Source organism: Ziziphus jujuba, chromosome 2 (assembly GCF_031755915.1).
Source record: "Ziziphus jujuba cultivar Dongzao chromosome 2, ASM3175591v1".
Lineage (NCBI taxonomy): Eukaryota > Viridiplantae > Streptophyta > Magnoliopsida > Rosales > Rhamnaceae > Ziziphus > Ziziphus jujuba.
In genome coordinates this window covers 8,010,981-8,030,936 of record NC_083380.1, presented here as the reverse complement: position 1 = coordinate 8,030,936, position 19,956 = coordinate 8,010,981, and the positions used below count along the sequence as shown (strand labels likewise).

The following is a 19,956-nucleotide window of genomic DNA, read 5'->3' as shown; positions in this document are numbered from 1 at the left end:
GTATTAGGGTTCTATAAGCTTTCTATTTCACACAAAAAATTTCCTGTCTTTGCGTGTTTGTAAAAGCTCCTGGCAAGATCTTACATGGGGTTCACTTAAGAAATATGAAGCGTATAAAATAATGGCAAAAATCAAAAGGATAAAAAAATTGGGATATATAGCTTAAGAATCAAGTTAACCAATTAACAAATAAATGTAAGCAACATTATTTGTTTTGCTATATACACATGTCTGCCGTCTTAATCCCTTGCTGGAGATCAATATCATAAAAATTAATATCAAATTTATATTAATTTATTAATAAGAAAGTTCTTTTTTAGGCATAATTAATAAGAAAGTTAAATTATGAAAATGACGTAGAGTAAAATACATATGTCACCGTCATTTTTAATAATTAACCGAAGATTGAAGGGAGGGTCAATTTAATTTATGTATATATTAGTATTACTACTCTTCCTTTCACCTCCCTTTTTTTCAAAAAAAAAAAAAAAAAACTTAAATACTGGATAGTTAACTTTAATTTTAAGCCGATCTTTGTCCAAATTATGATACAACGTTATACATATGTATGTAATAGGCTAATAGTCGTGTAGTCTCATGCATGCAATAAAAATTCTTCCTCTTTGAGTCTCTCTTTTTTAGGTCATATCAAACAAATAAATGGATTGAATACATAATTTTAGTCGGGTGGTAAGGTGTGAGTTCGACTAGATCTGGTTAAATCCTCTCCTTTTTTTAAATTTAAAATATATTATATAATCATGACATTAAACCCGAATATATATCTGTATGTATGATTCTATTGACTATTGAGTTTTTTTTTTTTTTTTCAAAAAACTAAAAAACAAAAAAGCTAAAACAAGATTCCATGAGGAGCACTCGACCCAAAAATAAAATAAAATCAGGAACTAGTTATAATTTATTAGTAAATTAAAGAAACTAGCCAAATATACAGGCATATTTCTAGTACTTTTGTTTTTTAGCTGAATGCATATTTCTAGTACTTTCGGACCAGTACTTCTGCCTCTAATAAACTGATAGGGCCACACATGTAGGTCCCATGACCTCTTGTTGGTATGATAGACCCTTTTTTTCTTTTCTTTTTTTTTTAATATATATATATATATATATTATATAGAAACCGAAAGGAAAATCAATCTTGATATAATTTTGTTTTGATAGAAAGGGTAAATTAAAATCAACCATCTTAATTATCTTGAAATTTGTAATAGATATTATTTTGATATAATTTCGTTGCAACATATCTAAAATATTGTATATGTAATTAAACTCATCCTTTTTTTTTCTTCTTTTTTTTTTTTCCACGACATATATTTTAAATTAGAGAAGGAGAAAAATTTGTTTAGCTCCAAGCCCTATAAAACCTATAACCTGGCTAAGGCTTAGGCTTAGCTATCAAAGAACTCCCCTACTAACAGAGTTAAACTCAATAATACTGAATTAGAAGAGTAGTTAGGGAAGAAAAAAGGAACTTGAAGAGTAGTTAGGGAAAGTGTCAATTAAACACTGTTTATTAATTGGAAAGTATGCAAAAAAATATAAGTTTAGATCGATCGATTCCATTGGTTGGTCATTTTTTGCGCATTCTATTGTTGTAGTAAGAATCATACACAAACAAATTAATAAATTCAAGGTAAGTATGACACATTAATTCATCAGATTTATATATGAGTGCGTGTTCCACATTTCTTAATAATTAATTCCATTATCATCATGTATACAATTTTCCATATATTTGTCCACCAATTTCCGGTTCCCCTATTATCATATTTTCTACCCATAAATGGAAACAGATTACTACCATATTTAAAGGAACCGAGTAAAAATAGGTATATCAAATTGAAATTGCCATTCACAAGATCTTTCTTTGTCTCTCTTACCCCATAAATGGCCAAGCTAATAAAGCACACACAAACCTATTACCATACTACACATTTCAAAAACACGTAAAAAGAAGCCAAAAAAACAAAAAAAAGAAAAGGTAAAGTGGGCCCCGAAAAAGGTATATTAAACATTTTTATTTATATTAAAAATATATGGGTACGTTGGTTTGCATGTAAAAGTAGAATAATTATTCTTAGAATTAGAATTAGCATTTCCTGCATTTGGAAGATTTTTGAATATAGCAATAATTATTTCACAAATATATCTCCATTTGCAAGAATAATCATTCATTTAAAAAACATCAAAATTACTAATTTTAATATATATATAAATTTCAAAATATTGTTTCCATATTTTAAAAAATTTGGAGCTAGATGTGTTATTATATGGTAAAAATACATTTGTAAATATAAAATTAAGCTTTTGATAATTTTTCTGTTATCAAAATTGAACATTTTTGGAAAAAAAAAATATTTATAAAGATTAAGCATGATTCTTACTTAATATTATTACCAAACAAATAAATAAATATATCTATTATTTTTCATTTTTTTTTTTAATTTTCATGATAAACTTTCCTATTTTATAAGAACATTAATTCTGTTTATGAGAATTCGAACTTTTTTATTAGGAGAAACTCTTTTATAGCACCCACAAGAGTCGACTTGGTGATCTGTATTTATTTTAATCAATGTGGGACTTTTATGTTAATATAACTTATATATGGGTCATCATGCATAAATATGTTTAATATATCGAATAAACATGATGGTACAGTAATTCATTTTATAATAATCCTATATGCAAAACTTTCTTGGTACATGAGCTTGGCAAGCTTTGGAATAATATTTCGTTAATCTTTCTTCTTCTTCTTCTTGTTTTTTGGACTGTAACTTTCATTTAATGAATTAGCAAACATTGTATTACGCTAATTAGCAAACAATTGAACTAAAAAATGGTTAAACTGCTTACTTTCTGTACTTGATCTCTTTAAAATTATATGCAGAAGAGAAACAATAATAGAACCTTAAAGAATTCATTAATCAAACTCTGAAAATCTATGAACAAAATTATTCTACAAATAAATTACTTTTTTTTTTCTGGTTCTTAAAAAAAAGAAAACAAAAAGAAAGAAAAAGAGTGAGACGATATATAATAGAGATGTGGGGCTAAAGATCTTATCAAAAACGATGTTTGTCTCCAAATCTAGGCCATCTTCTCTTAGTGGGACCCTAATAAGATTTGCTATCACAAAAACCTCTCTATATAACATCCACATCTTCCTCCTCTTAAGCTCCCCCTTCCCTTCCCTTTTTCAAACCTTCCCTTATTTTCCAAGTTTTATCTCATTCTCTTTTTCCCATTTTTGTCCTTTAATTCTTCACCTATTTAGCTATAGCTCTCCTTCTTTTTCTAAGCCTAATTAGCCCTGTAAATCAATTGACCTTTGGTTTTTTCTCTTCTTCACATATTCTTTTTTTTTTATTATTAATCTTAATTAAGTAAAATTCCATTTTTGCTAAAATAAATCAAACATATTATTGATTATTATAGGTAAAAGAGAAGTACTAGCTAGTATATAATCTGATCTGTGAGTTTTAAGAGAATGAAAGAGAGTGGTAGAAAACAAGGTGCTATATCTCCATGTGCAGCATGCAAGCTTTTAAGAAGAAGATGTGCTCAGGATTGTGTTTTTGCTCCATATTTTCCGGCCGACGAACCCCAGAAATTTGCTAGTGTTCATAAGGTTTTCGGAGCTAGCAATGTCAACAAGATGTTACAGGTTTGATTTCCTTTCTCTCGCACACTTTCTCTCTCTTTCTTCGATCTTTTTCACTAGATCTGGATTCTCTGCTTGTTTATACTAATAAAAGTTATATTCTAGGAATAGTCCTTCAAAAGTAATACATGAATAATATATATATATATATATATATATGATTTTTCTTTTCTTGGTCATTTTCGATGGAGATTTGTGATAGAACAAGTTGTTGAACGGCAGCAATTAAAGTACTTTCTAAAGAATACTGCGTCAAAGCAGTACTACTGACTCATGAGTTAAAATTGTATTATTATTCTTTTAAAACTACATATTTAAGTTAATTAACAAGACTTTTGAGTGTAACTTTGTTTTCTTTTGTTGGCCACTACTACAAAGCAATTGCCTTGAAGTGACGATTTTTATTAATTAAACCCCCATTAAATGTTTATTATCTCCTCGTCTTTAATTTTAATTACTGACCCTAAAAAGAGAAAATTATATATGGTTAAATTTGATTATTTGTCCTATTTAGTCAGGTTGAAATAAGTTTGAGATCTTAGCCTACGTAATTACATTCTCTCCATAAGGCAGGCTTTATTATTATTATCATCATCTTGCCTCAGAAGCAAAAGATAATGATTGTGGTTTCCATTTATATGTTCTAATTAATTACTGTCTACTAATGATGTATCCCAATTTTCATCTTTTGGTGTGGCATGCAGTATCCTTCTAAGAAAGAAAGAGAGAAACTACATATTCATAGTAACAATATCCCACTAATTTATAGAAAGAAAAAAATAATACATATATGAGGTTTACTTTGCATATATACACCCACCTGCTGCCATAGTAGCTAATTAATTTGTGGAAATATATATATATGCTTAATATTTTCATTAATTTGATCGAATTAATTTGTTTTCTGTGTATAAGAAGGCAAAAAAGAGATAGGAAAAAAAGAAGAAACAAATAATGAAAATAAATGTATGACTTGCACCACCACAGGATTTTTATATTATTTTATTGATATTCTGTTAATTGTTCTTTTGGAAGATTTAATATATATGTGTGTATGTATATATATATATATATACATATATATGTGTGTGTATGTGTTTGTGTAATCGTGTATATATTTGCAAAATATAGATACTGGTTTTTGTTGTGTATATATGGAATCCTATGTTTTACTGGTTGGTTCGATTAGACAAATTATTTTTACCTTTGTTTCATAGGTAGAAGAAAACTTCTTTTGAGGGTGTTTTTGCAATATATTATCGTTAAAAAAAAATATATATATATATATATATATATTCTTTACTTTATTTGTTTATCCAATCCTCGATACTTTCTTACTAATTCAGGAAGAAAAAATAATATTCAAAAAAGTTAAAAAGTGGTGTTCTTCTAATTCTTTTTTCCCTCTTACCTCTACTTCTGTTATAGTGGTTAATTACCGTTGAAGGCCACCATTTTTATCTTTTTCTTTTTTAAAAGTAAGAGATACTGTTTTACCAAACGATTCTCCCATCCGTACTATATGAAATGGATTAAAGGTTCATAAATTAGCTTTTTCCTCTTGAAGCTTCATTAAATTTTTAGTTAATAACAATACTTTATAGCTGCTTTAACTTCTACTTTATCAGTCGGGGAATAATTTTGTTTTCTACGGCAATGATCCAAAGACTAAATTCCATCAATATTAAAAAACAAATAATAATTTAATAAAACTTCTACATCTACTTTATGACCATCACATAGCTTTTTATCAAACTAAATTATGTGTTAATGGGTTTTGAAAACTTTTATCTTTCATTTATTTATGTATATAAATATGATACGGTGCAGATTTTCTGGTGCAGATTTTCCTAGTTATAGGAGTTTATAAAGACTAATAATTTTTGAAAAAACTATTATGTTTATGTGATAACATTAACAATAATCAATAAGTTCTTTAAAAATCATTGTTTTAACATTTATTATAAATTAAAATTCTATAGATATAACACCATAGTCATTATGCATATATGTTTTTGATGAATTTATTTATTTATATTTATGTTAATATATATATATATATATATATTGATGCATGGTTTGATTAAGAAAAAGCCACCCTGAACATGAAATAGCTTTGGCTTTTGCTTTAAGGTCATGGGGTTCATTGAAATTGACGGGTTAAGCAGAATAGGTCCAAAAGAGAGGGTTTGAATATTCCAGACTTTGAAATATCAAGTAATCCTGACGTCAGGGTGACACTATTATCAGATTTTTTTCCCCCTTCTTGAATTTGTCTTTTTCTTTTTCTTTATTTATTTTTCCTTTATTACTTATTTTTTTGTTTAAGTTATATATATATGTGTGTGTGTGTGTGTGTGTATTTATGTACGGTCCATAATAATTTGGCTGAGAGGTTTCACCCAATTGAGATGAAATTAGTAATAAGTAGTATCAACCATGGTTGAATTTCACAAGGTTGAGTGTTTGCCTTAAAATGGAGGGACATAAATATAATTTCCACCAGTATATAAATATTTATATGAAAGACTTAATAAGTGTACATACTAAATAATTTGATTGTAATCTGATTGGATCTTGACAATAAAACACTAAACCAATAAAATTATGTTGCTTGTCAAATCAAAGCACATGTATAATTAATCACATATGAAAATTTTCCATCCACCAACCAAAAAGGATTAATACATGCACCTTCAAGAATTATTAGTCATGATGGGTTTTATTTTATGAGGTTTTATTAATTGCTTTTGTTAAAACTTTCTGACACCGCAATTAATATAATTTCATTAAATTGTCACATCAGATCACCACCCCTCCCATTTTGCCATCCAAATATCAGGAAAATAATATTGAAATTATAGCATATTTCTCTCCATTACCATATCTTTTTTTTTTTTTTTTTTTCTTACGACTAAATCAACATATCATTTGGTATAAAATTTACAAGTTTTTGGTACAAAATTTGCAGGAATTACCAGAGCACCAGCGCAGTGACGCAGTGATCTCAATGGTATATGAAGCAAATGCTAGAGTCAGGGACCCAGTGTATGGTTGTGTTGGAGCAATTTCATCTTTGCAGCAACAGATTGATGCCCTTCAAACCCAACTGGCACTTGCTCAAGCTGAGGTGGTTCACATGAGGATGCGTCAGTGCCCGTCGACATCGAACCAGGCCGGAAACTCACCGGAAAATGGCTCGCCGTCGACCAAACACATGGCTAGTTCTCAGACCAAGTCATTTTTTGGTATGGACATGATGGTAGATCAAGCCAATATGGGAGAGTCCTTGTGGTCATGCTAGCTAATTAGCTTTGCTATAACTTTATTTGTTTTTCTTGTTACTATCATGGGCTTGCTTTATTATGTCTGTCTCTTTTTTGCCTTTTATTTTTGTCCTCCAATTTTTATTTTATTTTTTCACATATTAGCTTTTTAGAGTTGAGCATCACTCTCTCTACTTGACTCAGAGATGATGATGATGATGATTATTATGATTAACCATATTGTAAATGTCTAAACATGTAATTATGAGCTATAATTGGTATCATTAGTATTGAGGTTGACTGCCATACTTAGTAATTAGCATCTCTCTTTTGTTTATTTATATTTTCTCTAACAAACCCACAAATTAAAGAGTCAGAGAAATTGATTAATCAAAAATAATTCTCAATGTTTAAACATGCAAGAATGAGTCATGAATTATATTATAAATAACATAAACCTCTTTGTCATATATATGAATCATTTATATATCATTTTTTTTTCACCAAAAAAAGATGCATATATTTTCCTATACCATTTGGGGTTCAGGAATGTTCAACTCAAAATTCGACTTGATTTAAAAAACATACCTGTTTAACAAAATATATTCATCAAGTTTTGCAGGAAAGAAAGAAAGAAAAGATTCTGTCTGTTGGGGAAACCAAAGGGTTAAATTAACAATTACACAAACAGTGACCTCCATTAATTGCTTGACAAAGAATCATGCTTCTGTGATTCACTGAAAGCTACTGGTCCTTTATTTTTGCAACATCATATTAATAGTCAGGATCAGCAGTACTTAAAAAGAAAAGCCACAGCAAGATTCACATTAATTCAAGTAAAGCAAATTAATCTATGCTAAGGACGACAACTAAATGGAAAAAAGCCACACAAACCAAGAAAAAAAAAGAACACTTTTTTTTTAAAAAAAAAAACATTAATTCAAAATTCGAATGCTCTCAGTCTTGATATATATATATATATATATATATAAAGAAGAATATTAATGGTTGATATTAAGAGGAATCTTTGAAGAACTCTGATGAATACCTGATATAAACAATTGAGATGACTTAATACACACCTTTATATCTTTGTCATAACAAATATGCTTACACATATGGTAGTTAAACCAACCACTTCTTGTGTCCCACCTTTAAAAAAAAATAAAAAAATTATAAAGTTTGATAAGAACATTACAATTAAATATCAATAAGAAAGATTAATTAGCACTAAAACCAGATTGATTATCAGACAATTCTATGTCCAGGTACCTTGAAAAGTTGAGAGAAGAAAAATAAATAAATAAATAAATATAGGTTGTATTCTCTCTGTATTAAAAGTTAAAACTCGAAAAAAAGCCTTAAACACAGTATAAAACCAGAGGAAATGAAATTATAATCATAGTTCAACAGCATCAATCTGTACCCAAAATAGTTTAGCACTTCCAAATTTCATATTTTTTATTTTCTGCTACTTCAGGAATCAGATGGGACTGATACTTTTTCCCAGTAGGTTTTTTTCTGCTTTTTCTTTTTTCACAGTTTTGTCATTTTGTTCCTGAGAGGGTCCATTTATGAAATTCTCAACCTTGACCTGTATTTTTGCTCTTGGGAATGAAGTCTTTCATTCTTTTTTGTCGCCATTGATGATGGATAACGTTTCACTAGCAACCATGACTCCTACTTTGTACCATAAAATTTGTTTGAAATATTAAAATTCCTATCATTAATAATTCTCACATATATTTTCTAATACTCACTTCCAAATCAAAGAATCTGGAATAAGATCTTTCACTGACTCTTTTTTTTTTTTTTTTTTTAGTACTATTGATTATGATGTGTTATACTTTTATATATAGTTTGTGGGGCATCTGATTAAATTTATTTGGGCCTGAAATGGATACAACAAAGACTGAAAGCAAACCATGTATGATCTAACAAAACACATACCTCACTGCTTTTGAACTTGGGCTTGAAGCAGCTCTCTGTTTTTCTCTGTTTTTGAACATGGGCTTGGAGCAGCTCTCTGTTTTTAGGAAATCTTCTTTTCCCCCTAGTGAATTAATCAATTAATTCATAATATTTTCTATCTTTATCTTTTTTTTTTTGGAATGATATCAGTGTTGTTTACCTGAGCATTCATATAATTTCTGTAGCCAAACATGGCAAAACCTGAAATCATCATGAACTTTCAGCCCTCATGGACAAAAAGGTCCAAGTTTAAGCCTAAATTTCTATTCTCAATTATAAGATAACAAGAAATTCCATATCAACAAAAATACATAAAAATTATGAAACACAATTGGCATGTTTGACTATATTGGATTGGATTATACTATTTTAAACGAGCTTGTTATGAACAATGAAAATAGTTCTGATAAGATAATCAGTTTTATACTGTAGAATATCAAACCCTCATTAACCCATGTCCTATAATAGGCCTACAAACCTATACAAAATGGGCAGAGTCCCTTTTTCACCAAGGCCAACTTGGTGTTGAAGAGAATAACTAAAGCATCATGACACATACAGAAATTGTGCACTCCAGAAATCTACCAAAAGTCTCCTCTTGTGCATAAAAGTGATAGCAAAATTTGAGCTCAGCATCAATGTCATGGAGCAATTTCTCTTTCTTATTTTTGTCTAGTGCTAGACTTTGTTGTTCAATTGCTATGATTACGACATCGATATGCTATTATATCTTTATCAGTCTCCATTTTGACTATGAACAATGGGGGAAAAAATAAATAAATAAAAAGTAAATTAAAAACCAGAGACGATGAGCTACTTCTAGCTTCACCCATAGAGGCACATAGCTTTTCCTATTACTGTATTATCCTAGCTTTTCCTATTACTGTATTATTCTCATCATTGATCATGAACTTTCTAATTTCTGCAGAATGTCGTCCTCAAATTCTGAGTTATTGTTATTGGTCAATTACTTTATTGGTCTCTCTTGGCAATATATTATATGGGACCCAAATAATATGGCCAAGCTTGCATTTTGCTCTAGTAATGGTCTATTTCCAATTCTGTGGGTCATATTTGTTGCAAAGTTTTTGCTCCTTGTCACCGATAAATCATTCTGGATGGTTTTTGTGTGGATGGAACTCAAAGTTTGAACCCAAAAATCTGAAAGAAAAATAATTCCAACAACATCAATTTTCATCAACTTTGTTGGGTTTTCAATCCCACTCATATATATATATAGATATAGATATAGAGTTTCTTAGCCTTACATTCCCTTAAAAGGACACTCGATTTTAGACACTTAAATATTTACACACACTCATTGTATATTTTTGTGGTTCTTTCTTTTTTTCATTGACAAAAAAAGTGAACTACTTCTATTGGTTTGTTCATAATTATAAATTTTCTAACTTGATTGTTTTGCATCTGTCATGCGTGCCTATGCAAAATAACGTTATTTTGATAAAGTAGTATTTTATCATTTTAGACCATAGAGTTTTAGTTAACAAAGTGATGATTTGATTTTCATTTTATCCTAGAATTAAATTATTTTGCAAAGAATATATTTCTTATTTATATTGTCATATGGTTATGATTAATTGGACAAACTTTCAAGAGTATATGATAAAATGATTTATTTTCAAGTGACATAACTATCCAATCATGCAGAATTTCATTTCTCATTTATGCTGATTATATCAAACACTAAACCAAAATATATATTTCCCTAAGTGATATTCTATACACCATGAAAGATTATGTATAATAATGTGTATAAATTATGATTAATATATGCAATTGAGTCAACAAGTATATGGGAAATGATCGAAAATATGTTTGAGTTTTTTTAGCTTCGCTAGTGCTTTCTGACGATTGTAGGAATGCTTGCATGTGATGCCCATTTTGTATTATTTTTTTCTTCTCTTTAATTTTCTCTTTAATTTTCTCTTTATATATATATATATATATAGATATACATGTTAAATACATAAATATATATATTATTGTTCGTGTGAACTGAAAAATGTGAAGGCAGCTGAATATTAATGTCCGTGTGAACTGAAAAGTGTGAAGGCTGCTGAACAGACTTACTGAATCCATTGCTCTACCATGTTCGTGTTGACTTATACAAGCTTCAATGTAAATATTGACCATCATACACCAAAATATATATATATATATATACATACGAATTTTATATGGTAATAAACTTATGAAACAATCTCTTTCCATAAATCAGTTATTATATCATTTATATATATATATATATATTTTTTTTTTTTTTCAAATTGAGTCAATTTACCTATGTGACGAGGTAAAAAATTACATGGTGCTACAAAGGGTTCCGTTTTACCTTTGTGATGAGGGAAAACAAATAAGATTTTTATTTTTTATTTTTATTTTTCTAGCATATTTTGTACTTCGGAAAAAAGATACATAAAACAGAATTGATAAAGAATTCGACCAAATTGAAGGATTACAAAGTGAAAGTTAGCTAAGATTGTAACCTGGGTTTCAAATTTGACTCTATTTGAATCAAAGAAAATATAAAGGTAATCGAAGCAAATTACAAGGCTACAAAAGAGCAAGTTCAATGTTATCTTTTTCATTCTTACAAAAGGGGCCCTTTAATTGCTTGCTATATTTACATTTATTTATTTATTTATTTATTTTTGATAAAATATGTAACTTTTATTTTATATTTATAATTGAAAAGGACAGCAAAATTACGTGTTTCCAGAAAGGCAAAGTGGATTTTGCTTTGATCAATAGACTTCTTCCTCCGTCACACAGATTATGCTTCTACGTGTTATAGATGTATACATTGTTTGCCATGATATAATCCTAATCAATATTGTAACGAAACTAGTTAGATGTTTTATCAAAAAAAAAAGAAAATAGTTGGATGCTGACCATTACTCTGCTCGACTGGGACCACATGATTTATATATGCACATCATAAAGAGAGAAGAAAAAAGATTTCAAAATGTGGATTAATTTGCGTTTTGGGAGCTTAAAATTTTGATTGATAGAACCACTTAAACTCATAATTTTATATAATAAAGAAAGCTTGCAACAACGTCAAAAACAGCGATGAAAAGATGTTACATCCACATACAAAGTAAATATTCGAAATTAACCTTTGTATCTGTATAAATAAAAGTTCTCCCAGCCCAGCTGATGATCTATTTATCCAAATTAACTACAGTTAAATTTATATTTATTAAAAATCAAAAAACTTATCTATCAATTAATTTTTATAATTCAAAATTATAAATATAATTGAAAAAATCTGAATGAAATTTACCCAATTTGTAGAACAGCAAAAGAAAAGAAATACAGTAAAATAATAAAGACAGAAAATGAAAGGAGCCTAAATAAGAGCTGACTTTTCTAGAAAATGACCTTTTTTTTTTTTTTCTTTTTTTCTTTTCTTTTCTTTCACTTAAAGAGCTAACACTTGCTAGCTAGAGCAAAGCCTTTCAAGGAAGGAGAAAGAGGGCAAAGAGTAAAGGTCGAACTAATTAGTTGAATTTTTTTATTTTTTTATTTGGCCGGGATAATTAGTGTGTTCTATAATGTACAGACGGAGTATATACTATTGACATAAATTAAGCTTTGCCCACCAAAAAAAAAAAAAAAAACAAATTTATAGAGTAAGAATTAACTAGTATATAATGAGCAGAGATGTAAATGGGTTCAAATTCATCCGGACATTGATATTATATATATATATATATATATATATATAGAGAGAGAGAGAGAGAGATTCAAATGGTTTAAATTTGATTAAAAAGAATGTTGTTATTTATTTTGTAAATATTACCATTTTCGTTTGTAAATATTACCATTTTTATATAGTAAATATAAATTTAAATATTTAATTTTATTATTTTTACCATAAAATTTAAAATAAATAATTTAATAATAATTATTTAAATTGTTATTCAATATATAAATTTTATCAATAATTATTCATCAATAATGATAAATAATATTTTCGAGGAGAAAACAAACAAATTATCATGTAATATGACTGATTATAAATGCAATATAAAAATAATTAGACTTAACGTATCCTATTAATTATTCAAAGTCAGTGTAATTGTAAATTGAAATTGTACGTAAAACAGTGGGTGAGTCCAATCCAAACATGATGGGCAGGCTAGTTCTATAGATGTTTTGCGTGGAAAGCATTTTCTTAAGGCACTACTAGCCATCAATTTCTACAACTAATGTACATATAATAGTCGAGATAGCGATAGATTAGGCATTTCAATTTGATATCTATTCATTATTTTCCATTCTACATTTATACTGTCACCAAATTTGATTCTTCTCACTATAATGTACAAGAATTATTACACTGATCTATATATGTGTGTATATATATATATATATATATTCTTATTGTCCAGCAGAAAAGTTTCCTAGTTTGGAGTTGCATGTATCATAAGCTTAGTTCCATTTTTGTTTTTCCTCACTCCTCAGCACATCTAACAATCAGAAATATAATTACAAACTGCAATTATACTACCTAAGTAGTACAAATTACTAAATAGTAATCGTACACCGGCCCGCTTTTTATTTTTGCTTTTATTCTTTATGAGTTAAAATCAAGTATCTTACTTTTTAGACCATTTATTTTTCTTTGGTCATCCCAGTTATAAATTTATTTGATACTTGACCAAAATATAATTAAAAAAAAAGGTTAAAATATTAAATTATATCAATCAATTTGTATCATATGTAAAAATTTTTTGAAAAAATATGTAAAAATAAATGGTCTGAAAACAATCTTTTTTTATTTTTTATTTTATCAATATTTTTGCTATATCTCAATTAATTTAGAATGTGTGATTGACAAACATATATGTGCACACATGGATTTGAATTGTATGCGTAATATTTAGTTTATGTTTGTGTATGCATATGGAAGAATTATTGTAATAAAAAGCTAAGTTAATATATATATATATATAAGAAATGTTTTTTTGCGATATAGTTGTATGTATGATCGATCTTGCAACTAAAAGAAAAAATTAATCGGAAACTGAAATAATATATATTTGCAATCTAATGAAAGGAGACAAATCAATAATATTTATGTAAAATACAAACGTACATTAAATAAAAGCTAATTCGTCAATTAACGTACATTGGCCACCCTCAGTAACTGCCTACACTAGTTGTGGAATTAGATCTTTTAATCAAAAATCTGATCAATTAATTAATGAGCTCCACCATTAATTTTTACCCAGCAACGTAAGGTAAACACAATAAATTTGCCATTGCTTCTTGCAGCCAGTCCTGGTCCTCATCATACTTCATCTGTAAAATTTATGTACAAAAAATCAATATTAATTATTATATTTTTTTTTCCCAATAAGAAGAGAGAAATTAAAAACATTTTTTCATTTATTTTTATCAGATTAAAAGAGAGAAATTAAAACATTTTTGATTTATTTTTATCAGATTAAATAATCATTTTCTATATATGAAAATGACCTGAACAGCATCCCCACAGCATAATTCTCTGTCTTTTCTAGTAGGACTTTCATTCTTCTTGGCTACCATTTCTTGATCACAAAGTTCATTGTTTCTTGCAAATCTCCCTCTAACTCGAACTCTTCTGTCTGCTAGGGTTTTCCGACAAGCATACTATACATAACACAATTATTTAATTAAAATTAATTAATGATCATAAATAAGTAAAAGAAAACGCTAAATCATATAATAAAATAAATTGGGGAAAAGGGCTACATAATTAACTAAAATACCTTAATGGTTTTGTTGAAGTTCCTTTGGTTTCTTTTCTTCAAATATCTAAGAATTCTCTCTTTCCTTTCTTCTTCGGAGTACCGGCCAACCTTTATGTTGGATTCTTCAAGTGAATGAATTTGATTACTTTGAATTCCCTGTGCAAACAAACACACAAAATTTATAAGCACAAAATCAGTGTCAAAATCAAAATTAATATTATATTACATTGTAATATATATTAATTCAATATTTCTATATAAAAATATTACAATATAATATATGCATGTCATAAAATGATCGATATGCAAAAAAAAAATCATGCAATGCAACAAACAAAAATAGAATATTTATACATATATATATGCATAGCTTTATACACACAGGTTCAGAGAAAAAAAAAAAAAAAAAAACTTTATACATACAGAAATATTATTATGGATTTTTCCTCTATTATATGATAAATAATAAATATTTATTACCGTTATGAACGCGATTATGTTTATTAGACTATGATTCTAAGTAATTATATATTATTTGCCCAATTAAAAGGTGGGTGACGTGGCTCATATTAGCAAAATCGTACTATGTATAAATATAAATATAAATATAAATTAGATATTGAATAGTACCCAATTCTCTCTAGCAACAAGACCAACAGGCTTATATTCCGGCATGAACAATCCACAGCATTCCTCCCCAAACTCACAAGCATCTTGTTGATATCCCACACCAAAATTCTGCATCCCTGAAATCCCATGCAAACCACTCATGCTGTAATGATCGGAAAATGAGGCCGGAACAACCCCATCCAAAACCCCGAGTTGCTCCGGGAACGAAGAAACCGCCATCATCGAAGAAGGCACGGCGGCAGCCATATCCGACGATTCGGGGGAAAGATCATCAAGCACACCATTATCGATCATGGGAATCAAGCTGTCTTGATCACCCCACATTGCACCACCACCATTAGAGTTGGTTTCGGGGACAACCGGACCCCCGGCCGCCGAAGCCAACCCCGAGAAGCCGGAGAGCTCGAAAGGATAGTCGGAGTAGAAATGATGAGGAATAGAACCCATTGGAGAAGAAGAAGAAGAAGAAGGAGGAGGAGGAGGTTTAGGAAGTGGTTATTTTAGCTTTGGTGATAGTGATGGAGAAAAGTTTCTTTTGAAGGCATGAATTTATATAGGAATTGTTTTTGTGTGAGTGCACTGGCTCAAAAGCAAGTTGTGCTGCCCGTACAACTGTTTCGGGCAGCTCTAACTGAGAAACTGTGTTATCTTCTTTGTTATGTGAGGCTGTAAGCGCGTTAACTGAGTAAAATTTTGTTGTTAATTTCAGTTAATCAATTGCTTTATTTTTAGACAATTTTGTATTTTTTAGCCTTTAAAAAAAAAAAAAGAAATATTTAACCCCTTTATCCCATCACTATTAGTTAGTCCATTAATTTTTAAAAAAATCATTAATTTAGCAAAAATATTAATTAGCTTAGAATCTTATAAACATATATTAGATAGTATTTGAAAGCTTGGTCTAATAAAAAACCATTGAGATTGCATTTTTAGATATTAAATGCGATGGTGAATTAGGATTTTCTAGTTATTTTTATATATTTGTCTCTCCTTTTTGAAATTTCGATAGTATGTTCTCAATCTAATTAATAATATGAAATCATTTTACAAGATGGAACTATATTTTTTTGAATTATAGACCCTATACGAGGATTAACAACCATCTTGTTAAACCATTTTTGGCGATGGGGGGTTATGTGCAAATTTAATCAAGAAATCTGTCTGTTAGAGTTGTAAAATCTTGTCAAATTTTTTTTTTTTAAAAAATTTTGGAAAATATTTGTTGTAAGGCTAAAATAGATTTAAAAGAAAGAAGCATAAAAATTGTGATAGAAGTATATGAATCTAAGCCAGTAAAGAAGGAAAAGCTGAAGACTTTTTTTATTTTCTTTTTCGTGTGTGAGCAGGGAGAGACAGGGGCCACATGTGAATACTATTCCAATACACTATATTTAAAGCTGTATGCCCATGAGTAATACTAAAGATCTACCTACTTATAGCTAAGAATCTAACACATGGGTTTGTATGATTTTGCTCCAATAAATCAAGTACAACATATATCCCCACATTTTTATTCACTTTTTATTTTTTATGTTTTTTTGTTAATGTAAAAAAGATACTATTGTTAGTATTATATACATCAAACCGTAGTCATGTGCTATACGATATTGAAGTATGAAACTATCCGAGTCAATAACTGAATTTATCAAGATACAAACCTCAATTTTCAAACCCACAAAGATAAAACTGAATAATTTTCTTCCGCTAAGATACCACACTGTTTTATTTTCATTTTTTATAATTTCTATTAATTACTTGCCTATCTATTTATGTCAAATGCCACTATATCCCCACAAGAATATATATAGCCATTATGCTTTGTAACTTGTTAGTCTTCATAAACAAGTTGGCACACAAATGACCCAGAGGTCTCTGCTTTGTTTTTTTGCATGAGAAAAGGAACATGTTCTTCTGTTGATATTGACAATAATCGCAATTTCTAAGAATGTTCTTATGGTTTAATCTTTTTCCTCCTAAGCATGTGTGCCTAATTTAAAGCTTATCTTATACTTGCTTAAATTTAAAACATTACACGTTGTCTTTCTTGACCTTCTAAAGTGATGTATAGTATTATATTTTAATATCAGAAAAAAAAATATTCTAGTTTAAGGTATAAATACAAGTGGTATAGTTAGTACATTTTCCTTAGTTAATAAGGAGAGAGACCTCAATTCAACCTGCATATGGAGATTTTTAAATACTAAGATATTAGAAAGTGAGAAATGTCAAATTATATTTTTTGTATTGTATATAAAGAAAGTGAGAGATGTCAAATTATATATTTTTTTGTATTGTATATAAATTCTAAAGTAAAATTTCAGCAAAAATAAATTATCCTATAGTGAAAAAAGAGAATTAGATATTTTGTCTCATGTTTGAATATGATCCTATATCATGATTATTTTCATTATCTGTCTGGATTTAATATATCTATATATATATATATATATATATATATATATATATTATTTTAATATTAGGGTGGAGGGATTCCAACTTGGTATTTTATATTGTTGAATTTGATAAACAATAACTTTGTTCTCATTTTGTGTATATCTCTCAAGCTTTACTGAAAAGATGCACTTTTTGAATGGATGTGTATACATTTACAATGCATAAAAATATCCTTACGCAATTTTTTTCTTGTGGGGGAGAGGAGATGAAGTTTATCATGAAACTGAATCCGAAACTATATAGGACAGCTTTGACCGCAACCTTTTGTTTTTCCTCTTTTTTGTTCTTTAGGGTTTGAAGGGTATCTGGTTCAAAATTGGATTTCTTATATATATATTAAAAAAAAAAAAAGTTTGCGTAATCTTTCGTTATCTTTGAAAGATTCCTGCCTTTCCAATCAAACCTAGTCTATTATTATATAATATTTATGATAAGTTCATGGAGCATTTGATTGGTTTATATTTGAATATTAATTAATTACCATTAAGATTTAATTACCATTCAGATTTCATATATATATATATATATATATATTGGATGTCTGTCCCTTAGAGAACTGAATTTTTATAAACTATCTTTTAATAATGTTTCCAATTAAGTGACAATTCCTAAAAAATTAAAGATTAAGTACACTTTAGTACATAGCACTATGGTTATATTGCATATTAAACTTTTGAATTTTAAACATTTCATAGTGAGACTTCAACAATTTGTTTCACATTAATCAAATTCTTAAATTTATTTTTAAACTGACCTATAGAAAGTTTCAAAATTAAGAAAGATGAATATTTTCTTATTAATCAATTAATCAAACTTTTTTCTCATTTTATTTGTAAATTAATAAAAATAATCATTTTTTTTAAGTTTCAAACTTTTTATTAGTCAATTAAAAAAATGTTAATATGAAATGAACTATAAATTAAATATCAGATGGAGAATATTTTCAAATTTGAAAATTTAATATGCAATTTAATAAAAATACAGATATTAAAATATAATTAATTAAAAAATAACATTTCAAATACCATCAGCAAATAGCATTTTTTATTATTATTGAAGAGTCTTGTTGCAGAAATTTTATCTTATTCTGTGGCTATTTGCCACAAAAAGTGAAAAACCAGATAGAATTGAAGATTTTTGTAGGCGGCACTCTGTACTTTCAGTATCAGGTGCCTCTGTTATAAACCTTTCCATCCCATCGAACAACTGAGCCACAGCTAGCCCCTCATCACCCTCCCACAACCCACTTGCATCTCCATCAAATTAATGGTCCTCATCAACCATAATTCAAACAAATTCAATCCCATATTGTATAGAATTTGCATTTTGTTTTTTTTTTCATAACATTTCAAAGACAAAAAAAGTCCTTGTTTGTTCTCATTTTTTAAGCAATTTGAGAAAATGCCCACATCTCATTTGTTGGCAACTAATCACATTTGAAAAAGAATATTGATGTTGGGGGGCAGAAAAATCTCTCCCTTTCATTCTCTTTTTTTTATCTTTCTGTAATGTTCTTACCACCTATTACTGGGGATAATTATAATTTATAAGAAACTAAAGTGGTTAATGAAATCTAGCACTATATTATAGTCTGGCTCCTAAATATATAATTTTTTTTACTTTAGAGCTTTTCCAAAAAAACCCAAAAATATATATATATATATATATATATATCCTTATATTTCTTTGTTTTTTTTTTTTTTTTGGTCGTTCTTATACATGAAAATTATGTGTTTTTTTTAATCATTATTGATAAAAAAAAAAAAAAAAAGGACAAAAACTTAAAAATTGTTATCCCTAGTTCTTTTTATTCTAAAAGTTACAGATAAATAAATTATTTCCTTACAAACTTCCAACATAAAGATAACCAGGATTACCATCTTCAATCAGCTTGCAGAATTCTCTCTTTTATCATTGGTTGCTTCGGTCCAACAATTTCATGTTGATGGGGCAATGGTGGATGTTGAATGGCTCAAGAAGTGAATCTGATTAGGCAGATTTTAAACGCATAAGATCATAACAGGACCCTCCCTGTTTCCCATGATTTACCATTCTAGAAATATTCCATGTTCTAAATAGTACAATCACTTTTGTTTTTAGTAGCAAAATTTTCAGATCCTATTTCCTAGATTTGCCATTTCTTTCACCTACACTACACCTGAATTTTTTTCCCAGCGCAGATAAGGCT

The 19,956-nt window shown here is 28.4% G+C and overlaps 2 protein-coding genes across 2 annotated transcripts; one reads left to right on the top strand and one right to left on the bottom strand.

Moving 5' to 3' along the window:
* The first annotated feature begins 3,204 nt into the window (after positions 1-3,204).
* Positions 3,205-7,257, top strand: LOC107418072 (LOB domain-containing protein 4). The gene is made up of 2 exons (XM_016026742.4): positions 3,205-3,688; positions 6,657-7,257. The coding sequence occupies exons 1-2, from the start codon at positions 3,512-3,514 to the stop codon at positions 6,987-6,989; spliced, it is 510 nt and encodes a 169-aa protein (XP_015882228.1). The 5' UTR covers positions 3,205-3,511; the 3' UTR covers positions 6,990-7,257.
* A 6,729-nt stretch (positions 7,258-13,986) lies between these two features.
* LOC107418062 (uncharacterized) lies at positions 13,987-15,820 on the bottom strand. Its single transcript, XM_016026730.4, has 4 exons — positions 15,315-15,820; positions 14,703-14,840; positions 14,431-14,583; positions 13,987-14,253 (listed from the first exon to the last, which is right to left on the bottom strand). Exons 1-4 carry the CDS (start codon positions 15,759-15,761, stop codon positions 14,176-14,178), a joined length of 816 nt encoding a protein of 271 aa, XP_015882216.4. The 5' UTR covers positions 15,762-15,820; the 3' UTR covers positions 13,987-14,175.
* Positions 15,821-19,956: the final 4,136 nt, after the last annotated feature.